The 27,123-nt window shown below is 37.3% G+C and overlaps 2 protein-coding genes across 5 annotated transcripts in view; one reads left to right on the top strand and one right to left on the bottom strand.

Moving 5' to 3' along the window:
* LOC115625249 overlaps nucleotides 1–23,681 on the top strand; it is a 30,101-nt gene extending 6,420 nt beyond the window's left edge. The window contains exons 4-7 of one of the 2 annotated variants that reach the window (XM_030520243.1): nucleotides 22,508–22,596; nucleotides 22,656–22,725; nucleotides 22,791–22,878; nucleotides 23,462–23,681. In XM_030520243.1, coding sequence (XP_030376103.1) covers nucleotides 22,508–22,596; nucleotides 22,656–22,725; nucleotides 22,791–22,878; nucleotides 23,462–23,484 — 270 coding nt within the window. In that variant the 3' untranslated portion in view covers nucleotides 23,485–23,681. Of the gene's footprint in view, nucleotides 1–22,507; nucleotides 22,597–22,655; nucleotides 22,726–22,790; nucleotides 22,879–23,088 lie in introns of both variants that reach the window. The other variant, XM_030520242.1, reaches the window with a different exon arrangement.
* LOC115625246 (RNA-binding protein Musashi homolog Rbp6) overlaps nucleotides 10,310–27,123 on the bottom strand; it is a 160,879-nt gene continuing 144,065 nt past the window's right edge. For all 3 annotated transcript variants that reach the window (XM_030520240.1, XM_030520238.1, XM_030520239.1), the window contains 3 exons: nucleotides 20,853–21,420; nucleotides 14,907–15,616; nucleotides 10,310–12,692 (listed from right to left, as the gene is read on the bottom strand). In XM_030520240.1, coding sequence (XP_030376100.1) covers nucleotides 12,236–12,692; nucleotides 14,907–15,616; nucleotides 20,853–21,420 — 1,735 coding nt within the window. In that variant the 3' untranslated portion in view covers nucleotides 10,310–12,235. The remainder of the gene's footprint in view (nucleotides 12,693–14,906; nucleotides 15,617–20,852; nucleotides 21,421–27,123) is intronic.

Below are 27,123 nucleotides of genomic sequence, written 5' to 3'. Positions count from 1 at the left end.
ACGTGAGTTCGAATACCGAGAAAGGTAAAGTCGATCAATTTTTTTTAAATTTTCTTATTTTTTATACCCTGTACCCAAAGGGTACAAGGGTATATTAGTTTTGTGCGAGTGTACATGGAACACACAGAAGGAGGCTTGGTAGACCCCACAAAGTATATATATTCTTGATCAGCATGACAAGCCGAGTCGATATAGCCATGTCCGTCTGTCCATCTGTCTGTCCGTCTGTCTGTTTGTCTGTATGAACGCAAGGATCTTCGAAAGTATAAGAGCTAGAATAACCAAACTTGGTATACAGATTCTCCATACATATGTACGAGTACACAAATCGCATCACGCGATTCTGATGTAAATGTATGTATGCATGTAGGGAATATTTTATATTTAATTTCGTTAATTAATTAAATTAATTTAGTTAATTAAATAAATTTAATTAATTTAATTTCTTTTTTTGTGGGGTGATACAGGGTATTTAAAAGTTGAGCCTGCTCGACTTTAGCATTCCTTTCTTGTTTTTTTTTATTTTTTTATACCCTGTACCCGTAGGGTAAAAAGGGTATATTAGGTTTGTGCAAAGTATGTAACATACAGAAGGAAGCATCTCCGACCCCATAAAGTATATATATTCTGAATCAGCATGACGAGAGAAATCGATCTAGACATGTCCGTCCGTCTGTCCGTCTGGATGAACGCGAGGATCTCAGAAACTATAAAAGCTAGAATAACCAAAGTTGGCATCCAGATTCTCCTAGATCCGAGTAAGGACGAGTTTATTTTTATTTTTTTTTTTTCCCCCCCTTCCCCCGCTACAGAATTTCGTCAATAGCGTCCACATTTCAAATGCTACCTAAACCAAACTTTGCACACATAATTTATAAATAAATATCTACTGTTGTTTAAAATTTTATTTAATTCGGTCAATTCTAAGAAAAGTTATTAGCGAAACAAATTCTCGCCAGTACAACCCCCCACAAACTGCAGCAACAAGTTCGCTCTTCTTCTTCCTCTTTTTGTTGCTGCTTTGGGCGCATATAACTCAGTGACCGAAGTTTACCTGGGTACAGGGTATTACACTGTCGGGCTTGCTCGACTGTAGCGTTCTCTCTTGTTTAATTTCTATAATTGTTCTAAACATATATACAGAGTTTTTCAAAGTCGGGAAACCCCTTCCACCCGCACTTTCGCGATAATAAATGGAAATGACTTTTTGGAACAGCATTACTTTACCAACTTACTATTAATTTTAAGTAGTTGGATTCAATGAAGAGATTCATTTGTTCGTTTACGGCTTGATTATGCAATGAATCCCCTGTACCCGTGGGGTAAAAAGGGTATATTAGGTTTGTGCAAGGTACATATGTAAAAGGCGGAAGGAAGCATATCCAAGCCCTTAAAATATATACATACATATGTATGCTTAATCAGCATGACGAGAGAAATCGATCTAGAAATACCACTAGTTATGAAAATGCCGTTTTCGGTGCCGTTTTTGAACCAATATATGGAGACTTACCACTCACATTAGCCAAAAATAATAACGAATTAATCCAACCGGCATTGGTTTCTATAAGAAAAGCAATAGTGTTCAGGATGGTTTCATAAGTGTGGGTATATAGCTGTGTGATGCACAATGTTCGAATATATGTGTGGTTGGCTATAATCGGTTTCTATATATGTACCTACAATACGTGCATTTCGATTTCGGAGTAGTTTTGAAAATGTATAAAATACAAAAAAAATAAAAATAAAAAAACAATTATCTTACACAGATACTAAATGGAAATTATAAGTTAGTGATAGAATCGTCCGAATGACGTCCATATTTAACAACAAAAAATAGCTAGCTACGCTCATTATATGCCAAATCGAATAAATAATATATGTAAGTGTTGTACGGTTACTTAAAGAATTGTTCAAAAAACTAGAGTAAAATAGTTGAAGTTTATGTGAAACATTTATTATGCTATATATGTATATATTTATGTATATATAATCAATTATTTATATTATTAAGACAGTTAGATGACTTGTGTTTTTGTTGTAGATGTTGTTTGTTTTTGTTGTTTTGGTTGTCATCAATAATTATCTGCATCTAAACAGCAAGTTATACACAAATACATGAAGTTATTGGAAATACCAATCAACTAGGCGTATCTACTTAAGTAAGACTGTATTGGTGTAAATGAGTGTGTCTGTGTGTGTTCTAATTACGCACTAATTACTATATACTATATGTATAATTATGTGTATGCATGTGTTGCTATTTAGATAATTTTGCATTATTATAATGTTCTGTATAAGAAGCTAAAATGTAACTAACATTCGAACCACTTAAGCATTATTAACTAAAAAATGTTGCGTACTTTTTGTAACTCTTTTCTTTTGTTGTTGCTTAAAAGTCGCTCACATATTTACGAGTAGAATATGTATGTATGTGTATGGTTTGGGTATAGTACAAGTATGTATGTATCCTAAATACAACAATTCAGCACAAACTTTATAACTTTAGCAACTCAAGACTACTTGCTTTAAACAATTAATTATGCAATTATTGAGTAGTACGTAAATATTGTATTCAACTATTATTATTATTATTTTGGGGGCTCTCCTAGGGGCGCTCCTGGAGAAACGTTGTTGATCGATCGATTTCATCCATTTTCTTATACAACAGTACATATAGTACATATGTATGTACATACATACTATATGGTATGTTCGTGCGCTATAGCATAGCATTAAATTGGTTCATTTTTCAACACTGACTGGCATAAAATGCGCTTAGATATACTTGTATGTATGTACGTGTAAATGTGTGCACTCGTATGTAGACGTTAATGTTAGCTTCTTTATTGGGATGCTTAAACTAATTGAGGTTTCCACAAATACATATATCCTATTAAAATCCATGCATAGGCCTATGTTCCTAAATATATTTTCCTCGTATATAATATTCAATCATTTATCTGTATATATTCATTGAGTTTGGCTCACCAACACATCAAAGTCTAAAGTGTTTCAGTATCAAAGTTATATATATTGCTTATACATTTTGTTGTCGTACATATTGTATTTGTATATGACCGACCCATAATATCTATTGACTTTTTTACCCGCGCCTTTAAAACTTATATGGCCTATAGCCATAGTATTGCTGTATTTCGGGAAGTATGCGTTTTTGTTGGGTAGTTACTAGTGTTACTGGATATCTTCTCCAGATTTGTTTTAGGCTGTTTCGCTACGTTTGTTCAACATGCATGACAACGGTGGAATGAAAATAGGTAATAAGTGTGAGAAAGCGGAGATTGATAGTTATATAATTATGTATTTATGTAAGAGCAGTATCTTTGTACAACAATTGTGTGTGTGAGTGTGTGTGTATGTGTGTCTTCAGGGTGGTTTGTTCTCGCAAAGAAATGCTGGAAGAAATGAAAATATCGTAATTATGTGATAATTACTAATTAAATGATAACTGAACACTATACTTGAGTTGTGGGAGTTGTGGTGTGGGGGCAGTTGGAGTGATGATCTCTCATTACATTACAAATACTCTAATTCATACATTTTACAAAGTCTAATATGACGGTGGTTTCTAATTCAAGTTTACACTACAAGTATTTGGGTATTATACAAGTATGCTCGATTCTACTTATAATCTACATCCACACCGTATTCGTTAAATCGCAAATAAAAGTGTCGGTGTATGTATGTACATTTACGGCTCTAAATACAAAATATACATATACGTGTACAAGTATATACTTGTATGCATACTCCTCCGCATTATAACTTATTTGAGCATACATACATACATACATATACTATGTACGTGCAAATGTAGGACTAATTGCAAATAAACACCCGATGCATGTATTCGAATAATACACCTAATAAATCATTATTGTGTGGGAAAAACCTGTCGTGGAAAGGAAAGAACTTCTGTGGCTTGCATTTCGTCAATTAGTCTGTTTTCCTTTTTTCACATTTCTTTTATTCAAGTTCAATTCGAAAAAGTTTGCGTTAATCAATTCAAAATGAGAGAGGTTCACACTTTTACGTTTTTCGTTCAGCATTTTTGTTTGTTTTGGTTTTTGTTTTGGTTTACGGCTTTAGCTAAGAGTAAATATATATAATGTATATATAGTACTTAGTAGTTTACATGTAATTCGTGTATATAGAAAGAGTTGTTATATGCAAGTATTCGGGTGTCTAGATACCTCTCTACAAGTATAAATTGAGATACAGAGCCTTTACGTTTGTCATTTGTGTGTTTAGTGTATACTCGCTAAATAAATACATAATAATAAGAATAACCATTTTATATAGGCTGGTTGCGAATTTGACAACAAATACACTTGTATATATGCATAGTATAATGAATACAAGAGCATATATACTGTACATATAGCGTACGAGTAGATTCTATCCCATACAAACGTGTATACTAGAATATACTTAGTATAGTATATGTATTCACTTAATATATACGTTTCTCACAAAGTACAAGTAGGTTTCTGCACAATTACAATACAATGTGCATTCCATTCAATTTATTATTTGTTTACTCAACTTATGCAATTCAACTGGTTTATACGATTTTTCTTAGGCCTAACAAAGATATACTTGACAACTTAGAGCTCTAAAAGTTTAAACGTTCATTTCGACGTCGAATTGTATTTTCAATTTATCCCTTTTTTCGCTCTTTTTCTCCTCTCAATAATATAATGCACTTGCTTATCGTTTATTGTTTTGTGTTGTTTGAAAAATAAATGTACAACAGTGATTTGAAGCGTTCAATCTTCAATATACATAAATGTACAACTAGAAGAAGCTATAGAATGTGGGATCATCTTTATCCAACAAATCCACGCAACTTCCAATCGAAATATGCGAGCACATCCTTTCCTTACTACAAGTATATCTGCACTTCTTTCAAACTAGTTTATATGACAGGCAGATAATTTGCCCGCAAATATAAGGCTGTGACTAGATGCTCCAATTCTTTTCACACAAGCTGCCCAGCTTGCATGTCTCACTACTCGCTGCAGCATTTCGAACTGCATTTGGAGAGAACAATCTCAATCTGCCGGATCAAAATCTGTGCATGCGACTGACTATATCATCACCAATACAACGAACATGTCTATGAAATGAGGTTAAGAATCAGCTCTGAAATCACAATTACCTATCAATAGAAGAAGGCAACGATTTGGAATTAAACTTTTCTTCTCGGCAAACGATATTAAGTGTGAACATAAGGAAACAATCTGCTCATTCACTTTTTGACCGCAACATCCCAAGTTAGTCAAACACCCATGTTTTGAAAACGAAAAGTAAATAAATTATTTAAGAGTCTAGGTACCTTCTTCGACTGTTGTGTGGCGTGTATTCTGACAAGCATATGATAAGAGCATGCTTTCTTGTCTCTTACCACTATTCTTCTACCACCTAATAATCTGATTTACTTGAGAAGACTTTAAATTGCAGAACCACCCACATTTATGAAAATTGTTAAGTAAATATGTATATGCAAATGAGAGTAACAAGCATGTTGTGCCAATTGTACATTTCATGTGGGAGCATTATCCATCGACAATGGAAGGTTGGCCAAGAGACCCATTGATTTCGCTTATCAACTCTGAAGTGTACGAAAGTTTTCATTAGGTTTGTTACATTTTTGTGTTGTCTTTTTAATTAGTTGCTGGAAGACGAGTCTAACATAAGTAATATATGTTCAGAAGGTAGTGCGATTATGGCACTGCCTCACTTTTCGATAAAAACTAGTAGGGTATTCACGGGCAGTCAATAATCGGGTGTACTCTTTCTTTTTATTAAATATAACGTCCTGATCTCATGAAATGCCAACTTGTGAAAACACTGCGATTTGGTTGTTTTTCCCTAAGGTTTTGAAAACGTATATACAACAGAGGGTTATTTTGCCCGATCGTTGTCTGTCCACGAATACTACGCCAACTGTGTTTAGACTATGTGTATCCTTATAAGAAGTTGTCATAGCATTTTGAACTCATACACGTATTTGTATTGGTATTTGTTTCCGTTTTCCTTTTTGTTATAAGCCTAATTTTTATACATATATAAAACAAAATTGAACTTGGTGTTGAATTCGCTCGTTTCGTTACACGTTTGTTTGTGTGATTTGTTTTTGTTTTAGTTTCCCGTTTCAAAATATATCGCTCAATATAATTGATATGTTACGAGCTTTTAAAAATAACATTTATTGTGATGGGGAGGAGAGGGTTTCTCCCCTCATATATAATAGATATATATATATTTTGTATATTGTATATATGTCCGTTTAAATATTACATCTGTTTAGTAAATATATAAATAGTGTTAGTCTAACACTTAGAAATATTAGCTTCAAATATAGTTTTTATTTTTCTTTTCATTGTTGTCTTTGATTTCGCTTTACACACATTCTTCACTTGATTTGAACAAAAACACCAGTTAATAAGTAGTATTAACATTCGCAATAAGTTTCACTTAATAAATAATTTAGGCAATCAAATTTGAAATAGCTTGTTCATTATATACTTGTATAGTATGCACTATATGCTGTATGTTGTATGTAAGTTTAAGTTTTATTTACTTACTAAAGTTAGCTTCATGGATTGCTTTTAATTTGTATACAAAACACGATGTCTTGCCACTAAGCCTATTGTTTATTTATATATGTATTATTGATCCTTGAAATGGAATACATTTGGGACCATCTACCCCATCCCTTTGCACTTCCACTTCTGCAGCTGCTAAACAGATTTGGTGTTAACTCGGTTAAAGGTGAGATGGGCCTTACCTATGCAATACAAGTATATAAGTAGTACTTACTTACTCGTATGTACGTGTGTGTAACCTGTGTAGTATCTCCTTTAGTTGTATCCTTAACTATAAGTACTGTGTTGACAGATTATTCGGTATTTGTATTTAGAATGTGTCTATGCACAGCAATTGACTAGATTTTAAGAGCTTTTTGGTTTTGTAGTTTTGTTTTGTTTCTTTTCTGTTCTGAATTGGTATGTGATGTCTGTCCGTTGTTGTTACGACGGTCGTATGCATTTAATTAGATCGATAAATGATAAACCCAAAATATAATCGCAAGAAGCTATTAAAGGAAATCACAACGACTACAAGAACTCAAGAACATTGGGTGTGTGTGTGTGTCTATGTCGTACAATAAGTTTTTGGTTTCGTTTTGGTTTACCTGATTTGCGATAAAAATGTTTGTTAATTTTGGTCCTCAGAAGTCACATAAATGAACTCTATATGTGTACTATATAGAACAACTAACTTCATAGTTTACTGTTAAATCCTACTTGTCTTTCGTTGTCTGCGCTAAAGTCTCAAAGGTTTTGTAGAAGTGACTGTGCTATGTCCGATCGGGGAATCAAACCGAAGGGGTACCGAAGAATCGGTTCGGTCGTTTCGGCATGATCACCAGATTGTACACACAGGACGCTGAGGATACAATTGGGTTGCTGTAACTATATAGAAAAACTCCTTGATACACGTTACCCATACCTCTCCCTATATACGTATGCTTCGGTTGCTTAAGTCTGATTCTAAGTACACCCCAACCGGCATACGCGTTCGTACTAAGTATTACCCATGTTTTCTCTTTGTTTTGTTTTAGTTATAATTTTAATGACACCTTCAGAGTGATATGCGTTTGCAGTTCACAACAACAGTTGACGAGGACGCATCCCGGTATATAAAATGCCATCCTCGCCGTACCCGAAAAACGAAAACGAAAATAAAAATTAGAAGACTCGACATCAGTAGAGTTGCCTTTGGTAAAGATGTTGGCATATATACACATATATAATAGATATATACATATAATACATATATATGTATGTATAAGAATGTTCTCTAATTGAATATATCACGTTCTTGCTAAATATCGCTGCATGTAAATATCTATAAAGATGTCATATCTATATATACTATATGTTGTTTGTTTGTTTTGTTCTTGTTTTTTTTGTTGTATATGAAAGAACACCAACTATTGTTAATACAATAGCCCAGCCATAGGCTATATGCATAGCTATAGCCACATTGCTCGCTACGCGCTCCAATGGTCTGGTTTTTCTTTTGTTTTCTTTAATCTACAGTTCGAGATATACGACGAGTATGTACTATGTATATATATATTTTAGTTACGAGTATTTTTAGGTAATTTGGTTTACGAATTCTGACACTTGAATGTTGAAACACAGTTGATTTTATTGTCATGTTATACACTAAGTAATATAATGAGAATGGTATGTCTTTAAAAATTTCCCTCTCGTACATTAATCAAGATTGTGAAATGATATGAATTTCAGTATTTCAGTATTTTATTTTTAGTATTTGTTGTTGTCTGATTCAAACTCGAATGGATTCTCGACATCATCTACGGTTTAGTTTTATGTAATTGATTGGGGCTGCTATGTATACATGTTTCTTCATGCTATATAGATTGTAAAGTATGTATGTATGTATGTGGGTATGTATAAGTAGTATGTGGTTCTACATAGTATGAGGCTACTGAAAAATACAAGGTTCTACATATTTTACAAGAATACATAGATATCAAGACTTGAGTAAGAAAAAAAAACGAACGAAAACTATTTGCAAGTACGAATGTCGGGCACAAAGGCGGCCTATGAACACTTTCTTATTCAAACGCTACTCAAAAACCATGTAAACTTAGTTTTGAAAGAATTATTTAAACGATGTTCGACTATATAGATATATATGTATATATGTATATATTTATCAATATATGTATATTGTGTGGGGCGCTATATACGCCATAATATAACAGAGGGTAGCAAGATTCTACATTTCATTCCAAACAAATGTCGATGTTCGCACAAAAAGTATACTGTTGCAGTTGATTCGGATTTGCCATGACTTATAGTAGTATACCGTTTTGAATAAATTTGGGGTGGATGTGTTCAAAATTCTCTAAAGTGTACAAGAATAAAAAGGAAAGCAAGAATAAAAAGGAAAGCAAGAAAGCAGTAATGAAAGCATGAACGAAATACATTCGAGTAGTTCCCCCCCTTTCTAACAGGAAACACAGTTAGGTAATTAAAATTAAATCAACAGTCTTTAGCATTTAAAATACAGAAAAAGGTGGATGTTTATTAAAATGTATATAGTATGTATGTATGTACAAGAAGCCAACATTTCTGCGGGTTATACAAATTGTGATTTAGTATTTCGAATCGTTCGCTACGGTAAACAAATTGAGATCTTAAGCTGGCAGAAATGAAAACTATATTTTATAATGGCACCATATCTCGGAATGTGTGTTGTAAGTACTTAGCGTAATTAAGTATAAATAAATAAATAAACTTATTCGTATTTTAATTTTAAAATAAAATGAAGCACAACTCCTGTCTAACGAACGTCGCAAAGTCTCCATCTGTGTATCAAACAAATTCTTTGGTTCTGCAAAATACAAAAAAAAAAATCTTGGAGGTGTACAAGTCGGTTCAGCTGCACCCTCTCCAGAGCGATGATCAAGGATCAGATCAGGCCAAGGCAGGAATGGATAAGACTACATATGAACAACACACCATACTCACCTCCCATCAGGGCGAGACTAATATGTTTACGAGCTCTACATTCAAAAGAGTACGACAAATAATACGAGATGGGGTGGTGGGGATTATAGGAAGGTATAGTATGTGTGGAGGAAGGATTACAGCAATAACAACAACTAAGGAAAATAATACAAATACAAACAAGTACAAATAAATATCGACCATATATATGTATAGTATATACAAAGCAAATAAAAACACAAATGCTTTTTGCTCGATTCGACGGCAAAGTTTTTCGCAAACCAGTTTATTAAAAACAATAATTTACTCGAGTTTCATCATGATATCGTGTGTATGTATGTGTTTATTATAAATGCTATATGTATTTACATACTCAAAATATTACTTAAGAAACAAACAAAAAAGGATTTAAATTAAAATTAAGTCTTCCAAACATGCATGCATCGGAAATAATGTTGTCGAGAGAGAGTGTTGTTTGTAGAGCAATTCAGAGCGGATCGGATCGGATCGGACCGAATCGGATCAGCTTAGCTCAGCTCAGCTCAGCTCAGATATAGAACTGATGTGTATGTAATTCTAGAATTCTATAGCAAACAAATCAAATGCCAACGCTACAAAATATTAATTACAACATATGATTAAAACTAAATCCTTGTGTATTTGTTTTCGCTTTTGTTATTCATTCAACTACAAAACGTAAAGTTACTTAAACTAAATAATGAATTATATTAGTTTGGAGAAAAATGTACGAGGCATGATATTGAAAAGATGAGACAGTGATAGAGAGAGAGAAAGAGAGATGAATGAAAGGATAAATGATGGGAAATTATAATTATAGTTCTATTAAAAATGTTCCAATCAATTAGTAAGAGTAGCCTACTAGCTACAGAGACTGGTGTTGGTTAATAGAAAACTAAGGCTGAGAAGTTGTTCAAAAATGATTGGTAAGGTAATGCCGGTACGGTACGGTCCGTTCCGGAGATTTCCTTCCGGGTTTGCTGAGCATTTTGTATAAAATGATACTTAGGGAACTAATCCGCATGTGTACTACTAACTTAGGGCGTAATTAGATGAGTATGATTAAGGAAAGTTTCGTACTAATAATACTCCAGTGATTTACATACGTGTTACATATACATACGAGTACTCGTAGTATCAACTATCATCTACCAATAACTTAGATCGATGTGAGGGAAATTTTCAAATCAGCTATTCAATAACACAATACAATGTCGGAGAGTACAGTAGTTTCGCAGATCGCTGATGTATGGCTGTCGTTTATTTAACAAACTCGATGGATTCTCTTTCCAAAATGTTCAAGTGCGGTGGAATGAGCGGAACAAGTTGTGGAAAGGATGTGTATGGATCAGGAATAGAGTAGTTACTGGTATTGTATTGTGTTGAGTTGTGTTGTGGATGTCTGTATCTGGATCTGTATCTGTGTGTGATGTCTGCTCGCGACTTACAGCTACGAACTGAAGAAGGATTGAGTGCGATTCATGATTTTAAATTCGAATTCAGAACTATCTTTAAACCTATCGTAATGAATGTCGCTGGTGGATGATTAGTAACTATAGTTAGTTTAAGCTGTTCCTTCTTCCTTCCTTAATTCCTTCCTTCCGTCCGTCCGTCCGTCCTTCCCTAACATATGTATGTTGTATGCATAATATTTATATTCGAAAAATCCATATTGCTTTCATAGCTTGAGCAAAATGTTTTGTTTTGTTTTTAGCTTGGTTTTTTTTTTCAATACATACAATTGGATAAATAACTGAAGATAGTTCAGCTAACTAACGTGTGTATTATTCATTTAATGTTATTATTGGTATTATAATTAGTATTATTTGATTTTGAAACAAAACAGTACATTTCTAATGAATGAGCGTCTTCTGATCATCTGTCCCTCAATTCATTTTGTGAGCTATTTATTGAGTATGTGCTGTGCTGTGTAAGTATAGTTTTTCAACGGAAAATATTCCAGCGATATATCCGCTTTAATCCAATAAGGGATATATCCTTTTATAAATGGGTTTATGTTGTTATATAGTATGTTGTTTCCATATGTAAATGTTTTCTCATTTCATTTCTTGAATGTTATTATTATATGCACTAAGAACTATAAAAACTACATTTAAACGCAATCACAATCGGTGGTTTTTTACATTTTTTTTTTTTTGCTTTTTAATTGTTTTTGTTTTTGCTTTTGTTTTTTGGTTTAGTTTGTTTTTGTTTTTCGTTTTTCCTAATTTCATTTTCTCAATTAATTTCTCAACATCAACATACTCTTATTATGATTTTGTTGCATTTTCTGCTGCTATGCATTTGTTTTTGTTATTGCTTATCGGTTTGTTTGTGATTATTGAACGCCTTCTTGGGGGGAAAAGAGGGTGCGCCTTAAATATAATACTTAATATCCTTTCTGCTGAGTGTACTAAGAAGACAGAGCAAGCCGTTCCTCCTCCTCCTCCTCCTCCCTAAAATGGAACACTCACAGAAAACTTTGTTTCAAATGAGAGTTTTGGTGTGTGTGTGTGTGTGTGAAGGTGTGTGTTTGTATGTGTAGTGTGTCTGTGTGTGTGTGTGTGTGTTTGTTTAGGGGCCTGTGGCGTGTCTTCCCCAATTACTAACAACTAGTGGGGCAGGCAGCAGCTGGCATTGCTTTCTTAGACATACATGCCCATGCCATACATGCTGCTCCAATCGACGCCCTGAAAGCTGGACATGTCCACATTCGTCAGCGCGTAGTTGGGGTAGGCAGCTGCGGGGTTACCAGCGGCTGCTGCAGCTGCGGCCGCCGCGTTCAAGGGATTGCCGGCCACCAGAGCAGCCTGCTGGGCTGCAGCCAAGGAATGAGCACCGGCGCCTGCGGCGCCACCGGCGGCATTGGCAGCCAGAGCAGCGGCGGCGGCTGCAGAGTGCGCCTGGGATGCCGGATTGACGCCTCCCACGCCGGCAGTGTGTTGTTGTTGCTGCTGTGCAGCTGCGGCCGCAGCGTGGGCCGCATTGTGGTTTTGCTGGTGCTGGTGAGCGGCAGCGGCGGCGGCGCTCTGAGCCTGATGGGCCTGCATGAGCGCAGCATTGGCAGTGGCGGCACTGGCGGGTATGGTGTATGGTGCGTATCTGTGGAGGATGCAACGAAACTGATTAGTCGGATTCACTTTCGATGTTTAGTCAACAGTGCAACACAATTTAAACTTCAAGGACTATCTGCAAGCCCACAACTAGCTAAATGCAAGAATATAAGAATATTTGATTTCCTCACCTTCTATTAAGAATATAAAATTAAGAATTAAATACCTTCACAAAGCTCAGATTTACGATAAAATTTAAATCTTACTCTTTAAGTTATGCCGCTACTTATTTAATTTAAATACTAGATAACAAATACTGTTTAAGTTAATGTCTTTAATTCATGCTTCAAAAAACTACACATGTATCCTGTTTCTTTTTTAATTGATTTTAGATACTCTTTCATTGATTGTAATAGCTTAATAGCTTACTCTGTACATGAAATGTACAAGAGTATATTAGGTTTGCGGGAGCTGAAAAATGTAACAGGCAGAAGGAGGCGTGGCAGACCCCACAAAGTATATATATTCTTGATCAGCATGACGAGACGAGTCGATCTAGCCCTGTCTGTCTGTCTGTCCGTCTGTCCGTCCGTATGAACACCTGGATCTCAGAGACTATAAGAGATAGAGACACCAAATTTTGCACAAAGATGCGTTATGTGTGTATTCTATACGACTTTGTTTTATTTTTTTTGATTCCCCCCCCCCCCCCCCCCCCCCCCCCCCCCACTACCACCCTATGGGGGTTTTCCCGATTTTCCATTCGTATAATCGCCTATATCTCGGAGACTATAAGACCTAGGCACACCAAATTTTAGTCCAAGATGCCTTATGTGAATACGCAGAAAATGTATATTTTGGAATTCCCCTCCCTCCCCCCTCTACCACACAAATCGTAACTCCCGTAATTCTTGGAATTTCGAACTAAAATTTTGGAAATACCCCCAGTTGGTTATTATGTGTCCGTATGCCAAATTTCATTATGATAGACCGATTTAACAAGAAATTATAGCCATAAATATATTTGCTGATGCAGCGCTGCTCAAGCGCTGCCCGCGGCTGTTGTTGATGTTGCTGTTTGGTTGACTGCGAAAATGCTTACACAGACACGAATAGATGCGCATAGGCATACATACACTCACACAGACGCAATTGCTATGTAAATGTGCAATTATACACCCTTTACGTGAGTTCGAATACCGAGAGAGGTAAAATCGATAAATTTTTTTTTTTTTATTTCTTAATTTTTTTATTTTCTATAATTATTGTAAACATATGTACAGAGTATTTCAAAGTCGGGACACCCGACTTTAGCTTTTTTACTTGTTTTTATATAAATAATTGAGTTTTCGAAAAATAACCCCATCTTGCATTAAAATGGTGAAAGGAATTGGATTCGACAGACTGGATAATAAAGCTTCCCCCAGCGGGTCAGTGTTTCCCCACCTTCAGCTTTAAACTATATTTTATCATTTATTATTTATGTACTTTAATTTATTTTAATTTAATTATACATCTTCTTTATATGTGTTGCTCTTTTTTCTATTCCTTTTCTTTTTTGTTAGGTCTAATAACGTCTCTGACTACTCTCTGCTGTGAATCGGGGCATAACTGGCCGTTTCGGATTCGTTATTAGACATTTTTGTTATTTCTATAGGCTTTGGTTTTCTTTAGTTTTTATCTATTATAAGTTCTATATTGTTTTGATTTTTTCTTCACATCGACAGTTCTATTTGTTGATAAATAAATAAATAAATAAGACAGTGCGTTTTGGATATGTGTTCCTTTTGTATGTGAGATCTTATCTGTAATGCTTTTTATGGGCGTTACAAGGCTTCACACCAAAACGATATTTGAAATAATCAAAAAGTAGAGACTTTTCTAGTATATCAGTATCATCCAGTTCAATTCATTTAAACAAATCTAACGCTCATCTGTTTATATTTGACAATTTAAGCGAAAATTCCAAACATATATAAGGTAAGCAGCTAGCGCTCTTTTTCATACATATACTTCTTTCTACCCAATATTTTCCATCTTGAATCACACGTCATCACCGATTCGTAATCCCCTTTTTGATTTTCAAACCGCAAAATCCCGCAAATAAACATGTTTACTGATAACCTATGGCTTCCATGCGAGCTTTCGTATAAAAAATATTTCCAACACCTCATTAGGTTACCAAAAGTGTAAGCATAGTTGAGAAGAATCGCGTTACGAGTTCAAACATTGTGTTGCACAGTGTAGCAAAAATTAAGCTCACCTGACGCCGTGGAGCGCCGTCTGTGGATATGTGGTCAGTAGCTTCCCAAAGCCTGATTGATTGGCAGCAGCCATGGAGGCGGCAGCCGCAGCGTTTTGTACTTGAAATTGATTCTGTGAGATGAGGGCCGCCTGTTGGGCGGCAGCAGCAGCGGCTGGGGACTGCAGGAGCTGTGTGGGTCCCTGCAACATGGCCAGAGGGTTCATGGTTGCAACACCGGCGGTACGAGCGCCAAGCAATTGGCCGGGCGTTGCAGGCAACTGGACGCCGAGGGTGCCGAGCATGATGCGTTTTTGGAGGAGTTGGGCCGCGGGTGTGACTGCCTCTTTGGGCTGAGCCTTTTTGCACTCCACCTTCTTGTTCTTGATGGTGTGGAAGTGGATCTCGCAGACGCGATCGACGACATCCTCGTTCTCGAAGGTGACGAATCCAAAGCCGCGATGGCGTTTCGTCTGCTGATCCATTAGCATGACCGTCTCCTCGACGACGCCAAACTGATTGAAGTAGGCCTTGACCTCCTCGGCCGATGTGTCCTGCGAGACGCCGCCGACGAAGATTTTCTTGGTCTTATTGGCCTGACGCGGCCGATTCTTCGGGGTGGCGTGCTTCGGGTCGATCTTCTTGCCATCGAGCGTGTGAATGGGCACCTTCAGGACCTTGTCCACGGTGCAGGGTTCTTGGAATGTGATAAACCCAAAGCCACGACTGCGCTGTAAGGTTGTAAGTGTGAGGGGGCGGGCGTGCGGAAGAGAGCAGATCAAATGATTAGTTAGAAATATAACCCAAATATATATACAGAGATAATCAATTTAATTGGTTAGAGGCAGCGTAAATACGTTTGGCTAAGTCGCAAAGTTATTAACTAGTGAAAGGCCTACGGAACGTTAGCAAAAAGTCCAACAAAGTAAGAATCAATCATCAAAATCAACTTTACAAATTGCCGTCGAGTTGTTAAGAGATAGAGTAGTAAGTAGTAGGTGGGTAGGTAGGTGGGCAGGTATATATAGAGTGTATAGTACGAGTATGTATGTAGTATAGAGAGAAAGAAAACATAGACATACATACATGTATATAAATATAAGAGTTACATATATCGCGCTAAAGTTTTACACAAATACTGAAGGTTTCTTCGTTCAATTGACGGTTATAAAACAAACGCAACTGATTGATTGATTGATTGAACATCGATCGACTGATTGATTGGTTGATATATTGGCTGATTGACTGATTGATTGATTGATGCATGTCAAGTACCTTATGGCGTGCGGTACGACGCTACGTGTAAAATAATTGTACGCCGCCTTTTGCTAATTTCTACAGTTTTTGTTACGCTTATTTATTTGTTTTGTTTTTTACAGTTTGTTTTTTTTTGTTTGTTTTTTATTTACTTTGTTTCTATGCCGTTGAGCCAAATAACGGAAAACACAACAAATTATGTTTGCATATTGAAAACATATATAAGTAGTATGTATGTATATACAAATGTTGAAATAAAAACCAAACTTTTACTATATATAGTAGTAGGTATATCTGTTAAATACGTTGCTTATAAGTCAGCGGTTAAACATACGCGTACATGATAAAGTGGTTATAGAGATATACATTCATGTTCTATATATATACACTTGTTTAAGCATATGTATGTATGTGTATTGCTGTGTGTAGAAATTGAGAACCCACTAGACCACAAATATATATAGTATACTATATATACACAATTCAAACTGGAGCTAAGGTTTAATAGATTACCAGATTTCTTTAAATACGTTTTGCATTGAAAGTAGCACCTTTGTGTGGTGTGTGGATATCAGAAAAGGATTGTGTATATATGTATTAGTTTATTTTTAAAATATTAAAAGTGTTTGTAGTCCAACACGAGAGCGAGCCTGCAGCTTTAAATCCTTGAGGCACTCTGACTACCTTACGTCTAAGAATATTAGAATATTAGTCTGAAGGTCAGCTGGCTCTGAAAACCCTCTAACTCGAGACTGGTTATTGCTCTTTAGAGCGTTTCCAGGCCATATTCTTTCAAGCATTACACGCATGTTTGTGTTCTTAATAAATTTTACATTTCTTTTCTAAGATAAATAAATTCTAAAGCTAGAGGAGGGGGAAAAGTTCGATAGTTGAGACGATTCATAGCAGGTTCCAATCAACGCCCTTCTAGAGCTATTAGAGTTGAAGCTCGATTTTTACAAATTATTTGCACTTAAATCTATAATACAAATACTATACATATAATAAAGAACTACCCTTGATTAAATAATTATTGCACATTACAAAATGTGGTCTAAAACAACTAAAACTTTGGGTTCATCGACACTATACATTAGTTGTGAGGTATTATTAATGATTTGGGGAATTACCTATTGATGTGGCAGGACTGTAATGATTATGGCGTATTATTGGGGACTTGAAAAACCACAACCGTAACTATTAATACTATGCTTCCATTGATTCTACCTATTACAAATTTCGTGCTTTATTTCAATTACAAATACCAGTTTATTTATTTATTTAATTATTTTGTAGTTTTAAAGTTGATTCATTATTATTATTTGTGGTTCATTTTATTCAAATAATTCTAATCAGTTACCTAGGACATACCACACTTGACTTGAAATGGGACTAGACATTGGGTTTGATTTTGCCAAATAGAGTTTAGTGTGCAAGCGAGAAAAATAGATGATAAGACAACCCTGTTGTCAGTCGAACAGCTGTTCATTTTATTCGCTGCAGCGTGTGCAAAAACGATTGTAAAACTATTCAACACTAGTTAAAAGCTGGGCTCACTTTCATAATATTTTTGAATACTTTTGTGACAAGGGTAGTTGGAGACATTTATATTCGACAGTATAAATTGTGTATGGCATCACAAGTTATGTTTGGAAAATAGTTTTAAGTTCCATTTCAGTATATTACAAGTAATACCGCTCAAGAATTCGTATCCCATTTTGCACCTGACCTGTTATTTAAAAAAAAGAGTTGCCAACATAATGTCGGAGTCGAGCTCTTGTTACAAATTGGAATGATTCCATATCACTAATAACTAAAAAAATAAACAACTAAAGAACTACAACGCAAAATCGATAATAAACAGATAAATCGCCAATAGGTAGTAAAAAGCGAAAAGAAGACAACAATGGCATATCCATCGTAGGGTTAAGGTTAAGATATAATACATTATTGTCGAATGAATAACAGCTAACAGTTACATATGTATATACGTGTATTGTGAAAATAGGAGTACCTAGTTAAAGTTGTAAATTGATTTTCTATCTAAACTAGGTTTAGAGTTACTTAAAAATTGTTGTTGTTACAATACGGTCAAAGGTTGTACACCAACGTCGGATGTTTGTGGTGGGATATACTTAGTATATAGTTGCTATATATACATACATATATAGTATTCGATTCGTTAACGTGAACATCTAACAGAAGAGCGGCTGTGGACGCTGCAAGTACTGGATGGAGTTTGACTTACTGCTAGGGCATTACGTACATATAGTATATATACTTAAAATATATGTATGTAAATGCGTGTGTGTGTGTTGTTTAAAGAGATGGAATTAAAGACTGCAATTAGATGGCAGTGACTAGGCTTGCGGTCTGCGACTAAGTTACATTTAGTTAGTTCTTATCCACCTGCTGTGCTTACGCTTACTCGACATTTTAACAAAACTTCAATATGCGTGGAAGTGGGTGAAATTCTAGAGATAAATCAATTACTTTGTATATATAGTAGGTACATAATACATTAATTTCGAATCGCTCAGAGTTACAAATTACAATTAAGATGCGTCGGACTGTATATATAAATATATATTTTTTTTTAGATAGAGTATAGTAATACATATACGCTAAAATTTATTTTTACTGCAGTAGAGAATAGTGACGATGTTTGAATTTGGTTTGGTTTTGTTTTCAGTAAATGTACCTAAGCCTTATCCTTTTTGGGTAACATCTGAGCTGCTGTTGTTGTACTGGTTGTGGATGTTGTTGTTGGTCGTTGAGCGCGTTACCTGAGTGACAAACAGCTGCCACAGGTAAACGGCAAACAGCAAATAGCGAACAGCGCACGCGCGCAATTTCCAGTTAAGTCGTGAGGAGCAGCTGTGTTGAGAGTTGCCTCTTTCTTTGTTTCCGTCTGGGGGCCCACGGCAAGGTATGGTACTCACAACTTTTGTCAGAGTTTTCGGATGAATTATAGGTTTAGTTTTTAGTACACATATATATCCAATTTATATACATACATACATATACAATGCATGTATATTTGACACACAGCTAGCTTTCGAAGTTACACTTAAAAAGTAGTTGGACTAGATTGTGTTTGGTTTCTCTTCCTGCTCTAACCTAGGGCGGCATGAAACAGGATACGCTGTTTGTACTGCGCTCATTGTTCAGGTTCAGTTCAGACTCCTGCGAGTACAAGGGCCAAAGACAGTTGGCCGACAAACCAGTTTTTGTTTTGTTTTTTTATTTATTTTGTTTTTCAGAGAATAAACCATGCATGTCAGAGAGTAAGAGAGGAGTGTGTGTGTGTGTGCGTAGAACATTCAATTCAATGTTTAAGGGCAATGTATGCTTGCGTTTGCTATATGGCCGAAATAAGGCGACTCCGTTAGGTAGCGCCTTTTATTGCGAATCTATTAATTGCGCAATTTCGTCGATGCCGCGCAACAGTTCAGCGAAGGGTGAACCATAACTACCCCATTGCCATTCTCATTCCCATCCCCATGGCCATCGCTACCCTACTTTGTGCTCTGCGAGCGCTTGTCCTGTGCCTCAGCTCTTGAATTGTTAGTTTTTAACAGCTGCGACCGGATAAAGGGCAGCTGCCGTTTCCACAGCGAGCGGCGACGCGCTTATAAAAATGTTAATAATGTGTGCTCGCTTATACAGTAGGGATTGGCTAAATGGAGACAGGACGAGTCATCCTACTAAAATTCTCCAAAGGGTAATTTCCAAATTATATTCAAAAAACATTTCGTTGTTACGTCGAAATCAATAATACATTTAAAAAAAAAAATGTTTTTTTTTTTTGGGCTTGATACATTTTTTGGTGCAATTCTTTTGTCGGCCTGAACTTAAGACTAATTCTATGTATATTTAAAAATAGTATAATCTCCTGGGTTTTATTTTTCACAATCTATCGGTTGAAATATTTTCAAAAACGTCTTAAAAATAAGCTATGGAATAAAAAAAGGTTTTAATATTCTATATAGTATATTCTACTGTTTACGAATGAAATTCACCTTGAGAAGCTTCTACTGTATAGCCTGATTCGCGGTACGGATATAGTAAGGATATTGGTGCGTTTGTGCCGTTTCTGCTTATTAAAACCGACAAATTGTTTAATGGTCGTGCCTAAATTGCGATTTCCGCACTAGCCCCTTCACGCAGCTTCTCAAACTGCAGCCGTGGTGTGGTGTGGTGGCAGTGACTACCAAACTGAAGGCCCCACACTCGGCTCGCAGTCTTCCAATGTGCATTATCAATACCTTTGCAGAAACTGTAATTCTAAACCGAGCTGTTGGCGAGCGGCACGGTAGCAGTCGGTATGTATGTAAGTGTGTGTGCATGTAGGTAATAAATAAATAAGGAGAACCAGCGCTAAATGCTGGTTGAGCAGCAGCAGCCACAGCGTTGTTATTGTTGTCTTGGCAGCAGCAGTGACAGCTGCAAAGTCTCTCAATGATAGATAGATGGCTGGGCAAAAAAGAGAGGCGGGGCGGATCCAACGAGAATAGCTGTAAAGCGCAAAGGCGCACAAAGCAAACGCAAAAATACAAAGCGCATGTGCTCTCCCAACCTTAAGCCTAAGACCGGACCGAAAAAGATTCGTAGCGAAACGCAAAAGGTAGAAGGTGAAGGTAGAAGGAAAATAAATCAAAATAGATGCCAGACATAGACTATTCAAACATAGAACTACGAATCACTTACCTGTGTCACCGGATCCTTCATGATCAGCACATCGGTCACGGTGCCAAACATGTTGAAGTACTCCTTCAGCTTCTCCGACGATGTCTGCCAGCTGAGGCCGCCCACAAAGAGTTTGCCTGGTGCGGGATCGGAGCCACTACCGCCACTGTTGCTGGGTGTGGAGCGACCCGATGAGCTCGACTTGATGCTCAGATTGGCAGCACCATTTTGGGCACCGACATTGGCATTCTCAGACCCACCTACTCCTACTCCTACGCCTACACCTCCGCCCTTAAGTAGCGCCAAAGCAGCCTGCTGTGCCTGAGACTGCTGCTGTTGTTGCTGTTGTTGTTGCTGGGCTGCGGAGGCGCTGCCATTGGTAACCGCGCCCGCCTGTGCTCCATTCGACTGCTCCGACTGGGCGGCGGCGCTCTTTAGTACCGCAGCTGTGGTCAATGTGCCGTTCATAGCCGCCACATTGCTGTTGGCTATGGAGGCGACCAGCGCGTTGTGCAGATCCCGATTGTGATGCGGATCGATGAGTCCGGCCGCAGCGGCTGCAGCGGCGGCTGCATTGTCAATCGGATTGCTGTGTGCATAGAAATATTTATCCGTGAGTAAATCATCGCGCTCTCCACCCGGTGGCGGAGGTCCACGATGGGCAGCGGCTGCGACGGCAATCGCATGACGCTGCAAAATGGTGGCGTTTTCCTCAACCGCATGCATTTCTTGTTTGGTCTGAGCTCTGATAATTCGATTATGAGTAACGAGACGTTTGTCTTCAAATACTGTTTATTGGAAACTTAGTGATTAGTGCAATTTTTCTCTGCTTTGCCACGCTTTATTCACTAACTCTGTCCCCCTAAATATGTTCAGTACTTTCGCCGGCTTGTGTCTGCGCTCTGACAACCACACTGGCTCACACAAATGTGTTTCAATGGCAGCGCAAAAAGTATTTATGTACATGTGTTGCCAATAGTGACCCGAACTATTACTTTGGCCGCGTGTGCTGGCGCTGCTCCTTTCCTATATTGTTTTGTTGCGACAAACAAAATTGCGCCTGGCATCAATAAAATGCAAATGTCAAAATCGAAAAACGAAACTGCTGCTCAACATGGAAGGAACACTTGCACGTATCGTCCGCACTAAAACGCAATTCAACTTGGGCGGGTAATGATTTTCGTTTGGTTTCCGTTTTTTCCACTGCTTACTACCTTCTCGTTGCTACTCGGGACTTGCTGTTCTGTACGACTGCGCGACACGACTGCGGAATTTGGTTTGAGGGCAGGATGTGGACAGCGCAGCGAAAATAATACGAATAGATGTGCGCAAAGGAATTCAAAAACGAAAATTCACACAGCACAGACAGCTGTCAGGCAACTGGGCCAAGGGTTGTCCTCTGCCAGGAAATTTAGGATACGCAAGAGCAGTGTTGTAAAATGCAGACGCTCAGAGTTGTCGGGGCGGCTTAAGAAGAATGAGCAGTTAGTTCGTTTGCTTTGAATTTCTACATTTTCAAATTTCTATCTCATTGCATATGTATTTTCTTTTGTAGTTCTTTTGTCTTCAATATACATATATAACTGGAAATTATTAAGCCAGGAACGACAAACATTTTGAAATAAAAACAAAGATTTTAATAATCATTATTTTGAACTTTATATTTAATTTTGCAGGCACTTCCCATAATTATATTCACAATTACTGGCTTCACTTTGGAGTGTCTTTATATATTACGTCAGAGCCTAACACGCGATGATGTATAGTAAGTATTGCTTGGAAAGGTCCTAACAACCGTAACATAATTTAAAACTCCTCAAATAGTTATACCAAAAATCCTCCTCCATGTGAAATTGTTGAGACACGGAAGGGGTATCCGCCTCCCATACGTAAGGTAAGTCAAATAATAGTACAGATATCGTAGTTTCGACACGATATAATCAAAAACTGTGATTACAGATGTTGACGTTTAATCAAAAGTACACAAACCCACCAGGACTAATAGAGGCTATTCAAGGTGATGCGTCTGGTCCAGCACCTGCTGATGGTAAGTTGATGCAATAGTTTAGTATTTTCCACGCGAGAATCCAACGATTGTAGATTTTCGAATCCTAAAGTATTTAAATTTTGGCTTCATTCGACGGCTCCGATATTTCATTCTTCGCTTTTGTCGAGCTGTGAGGCGTGGAAAATTTTCACTAGGCTTTTTCAATGGGCAAACAAAATCTATTCTTTTGAAAATTTTCTATGCTTGCAGACGATAAAAAGCCGTCCGCTAGAACCGCTGGTGCAGGGTCCAGTTCAAAGCCCGGTGGCAAGGCCAACGGCAAGATGGTTGCCGCTCATGCCGCCTTGTCGGCGGTTGCTCTGTGTGTGGCCCTACTTGCTTGAACAAAGCACCTTCGGCACGCATTTCGAATTGCATTTGAGAATACTGAATCAAGATTTAAATATTATTTGCTTTTGGAGAGTATCCCGAGTGTTTGTGGCGCATATATGGCATTTCCAATTGGACTGAGAAATGTCATATATTGCCCCTATAATGTTTAGCTTGGAGGTCGTGTGCGAATTAATACGCCGACGTCATTGTAGAGTCAATATGGACATTTATGTTTTTGTCCATTTTTTAGACGGCAAGAAGAAGAAAAAGTAAGAAGCAAACAGTCCCGGCCGGAGTTATTGGAATTCGCAAAAAGGATGCGCGCACAAACGAATTTTCGTTTCACAATTGGCCTGCTCGGAATGTATACGATAAGCACGCGAATGCGATAAATTGGAATGAAACTCATTTGGAAGCAAACACATAATTATTTGAATACGATTTGAAATAAAGTTAAATTAAAAGTATTATTTTATAGCCTTTTATCGTAACAATAAACGTGGAAACAGTGCAAAAATAATTTTAAAAATCATAATTACTGATAAATAAGATTAAAAAACATAAATCTTTTAAAAATTTATTAATCTTTCTTAAAATCGGATTTAACAGTTTTAGTTTTAAAATATTTGAATTTTCGAATGAGTGCGCAACCCAGCGTGTTACAGTTTAAGAAGCGCCGCATTTGAACAAGCAGTGCAAGCAGTGCAATATTTGAAAAGCAGTGGTCACACAAATTTACAGTGACGCTAAGCTTGGGAGATCTGCCTCACAACAAAACTGACTCAATTAATTCCAGTCAGTTGTTAATTACCTAGTCGGTCATTGAGGATTTTAAAAAGGCGCAAGCGCACCCATCTATTCTCATATCCATCTCGTCCAACTTCGTGCTTTAGACATATTAGAGATTTCAACTGTACTTTCGTTCTGTCCACTTCCAATGAGTTTGCGCATTGGCCGCGATTGAGGGGAAGGAAATATCCCTCCAAATCTGGGAAATTCTCGCATTAGGGATATAAACTAAACTGAAGGTGCGTTTTTGTCAGATGGCAGGAAAGGAAAAATAAATAATATTGTCTGTGCAATCAACAACAAATGACTCTCATTGCAAAAGCGCGTGGCACGTCACTAAACGTGAGACGATGCCTTCGTCGACGTCAGCGTCGACTTCAGCGTCGGGGGCAAGTGCGTTATTGATTTTTGGACTCCGCGGGGGCAGCGAGGCAGGCGAGGCAGACGACGTGTGTCACGCGTGCAGGAAATTATGCCGAAGGATACCAAAAATATTGATATAAATTGCAATATAATTCAATCAAACGTCGCCGCTGGACAGAGTACAAGATGCTCGGCATTATATGTAGCATTGTTGTATGTATTTTTGTTGTTGCGTGCGTCGTGTGGCACAAATATACTTTGGAAGATTTTTGGCATTTTTATGGCTGCTAGCCGAAATCTTTGCCACATTGATATCAGGCATGTATTGATGAGTTTGATGATGAGTTATAGGTATTTAGGCTAGCCATGGCATACATGAAATGTCTGTTCAGAATTTAGCGGATTATTGAATATTATGCTCGTCGTATTTACCAGAGATCCTCTGTTACCTGCAAGGCATACTACTATTTGGCTAACCAAATTACTAGTGGATTTTCTAGGCCATTGTTACCGTTGCGGTGACATCAGCACAGGGGGCGATTTTGGCAGTGGGGGTGACAGGAAGTGTGGCAAGCGCAGCACCTCAACTGTAATTCGATTAGAAACATTAACAAGTGCGCATGTTGGGTCCTACTTTTGGTCCGTCGAATTTGTATGCCCACATATTTTAAATGCGTCAAATAAACAGCCCACCACAGTTGTAAAAATTGCTTTTACGAGGCAATAAGCTATTTTTAAAAATTTGTAAGAGTATTATGATTATTGGTGCTTATTCGCTGAACGTAATTCTGATCAATTCTCGATTAAATTTTAAAAGTTTTTTCCTTCCAATTTTCATCTTTATTTATTTATTTATAATTTATTTATTTATAATTGATTTATCATTATTTATTTATTAGTGATGGTATTTTAGGGGAAAATCATTTTCAACAAAAGTTGCGTGCAAAATTTAATTCTTAGCCCCCAAAAGTATGCTGCACATTATTTCAAGTATGTTTCTATTTCACACCAAATGGAACTAGAGATACTATTTGAGAGAACCATTTAAAAAATATTCTAGGGCAAGATATAGCTTTCAAATATATGTATATCTTATGATGTAGTAAACATTTCCAAAGCTCGCACTCACGACCACATACAGGCTTTTGAAAAGAAAGGTACTAATATGGCAAAAACTTGAATGGAAGGTATTGGTCAGGGACATTAAACTCTTGCAGGTATTTCAAAATGTAACTCTTCAATATTAATAATTATATTTGTATTGAATGACTTCGACGCAAATGGAATAGCCTCTCCAAATCATCTACATTGGTACGCATCTATGTTTACAGAAATTGTATCACAATCGCATCGTGCAGAAGTTATTTATATTTCTATATATCATTTAATTAGCGCCACAAAGTGTACCAGAATGCATTAAATACCTGAGCATGCAAATGGCAGCGGAAGTGCCACAAAATGGTGACTAATTTAAGTGACCACTAAGCCATGGGTTGCCGACAATTGTGACCATTATAACAATGACACAAAAGGTTATGGCAACAAATTTGTTAGTCCAGGCAGGAAACAAATTGCATCCATTTCCCGCACCTTACAGCGTAGATAGTAGATAGCATTCATATCGCCCTTCTCCTCAACATTCCCTATCCTATCCACCTCCCTCTCGCTCCATGTCTCTCTCTCTTTTCATACATACATATTTCTGCCCAAAATGCGAAACTATGAGGCGCTAAAATTTATGTTCGAGGATACCGAATTGCAATATCGCGTTCTATATAGAGGAGTATGTACATATGTATGTATGTATGTATGAGACGAGCACTGAATTATGCCGGGCCCAGGCACCGGTAGATGTCGGTGCGCGAATTTTCATTGAGAAAAATACCACAAAATTGAGAAAATGAAAATGGGGCGTGAGGATGAGAACATGGAGGGTGGGAGTGTGTTGTGTGAGGGAGGCAGGGTGCGAAGGGTTTGGCAAACTGCAGCATATGGAGCAACTTTATTGTTTTTACATTTAACTTTTATTAACGAGAGGGCGTTTGATGCTTGGAAATGGGAGAACAGGATTGAAAATGGAACGCTCCGAAGCTGCATCGAGCATAAAGTGCAAGTTGAACGTCACATTATTTGAACGCCAAGTGACCGACGCGACGTTTTCCTGAGACGTCGCAGTCGTAGTTGCAGTCTCAGTCTGCGTCGGCGTCGACGTTAAGTCGAAGTCGTTTGAAAATGTCTATATATCACAACAATGGGGGTTGGCTAAAAGACTGCTAGCTGCTCAGCTCAGCTAGCTGGCTGGGCTCTCTATTGGAAATGATGTGCGAAAAACCACCCCCATGCGCAAATGTGAGTGTACAGAAAGATACACAGCGAAAAATCTGCCTTGTCTTTGAAATATTCAAAAGCGGGACAATTATGTTGAGGGATTGCGTCTGCTTCGGCGCGGTGAGCAACCCTCGCGTTTTGCAGGGGAGAGTTTTCAATACAGTCGTAGCTTTGGAAGGAAATGCGTGCTCCGCTCCTCTATGGTCGACAACCCTCACATATTTAACTGCTGCTGGTGCTGCTGCTTTACTGCTGCTGCCATTTGTCGAGCGTTGGTTGCCTTTCAGTCAACTTTGGGTTTTCGTACGTGCAATTTCTCGAACAAACGACGGACGATAGAATGAAAGCGTCTAGCGAGGCGGAAAACTTTCTATACCAAAACCAACATTAATAAAAAATTATTATTACTTATTGATGGGCGTCCAGTGTCAT

Source organism: Scaptodrosophila lebanonensis, unplaced genomic scaffold, assembly GCF_003285725.1.
Source record: "Scaptodrosophila lebanonensis strain 11010-0011.00,11010-0021.00 unplaced genomic scaffold, SlebRS2 tig00000072-arrow-pilon, whole genome shotgun sequence".
In the NCBI taxonomy this organism is placed as follows: Eukaryota; Metazoa; Arthropoda; class Insecta; order Diptera; family Drosophilidae; genus Scaptodrosophila; species Scaptodrosophila lebanonensis.
This window is presented reverse-complemented; position numbering and strand designations above follow the sequence as displayed.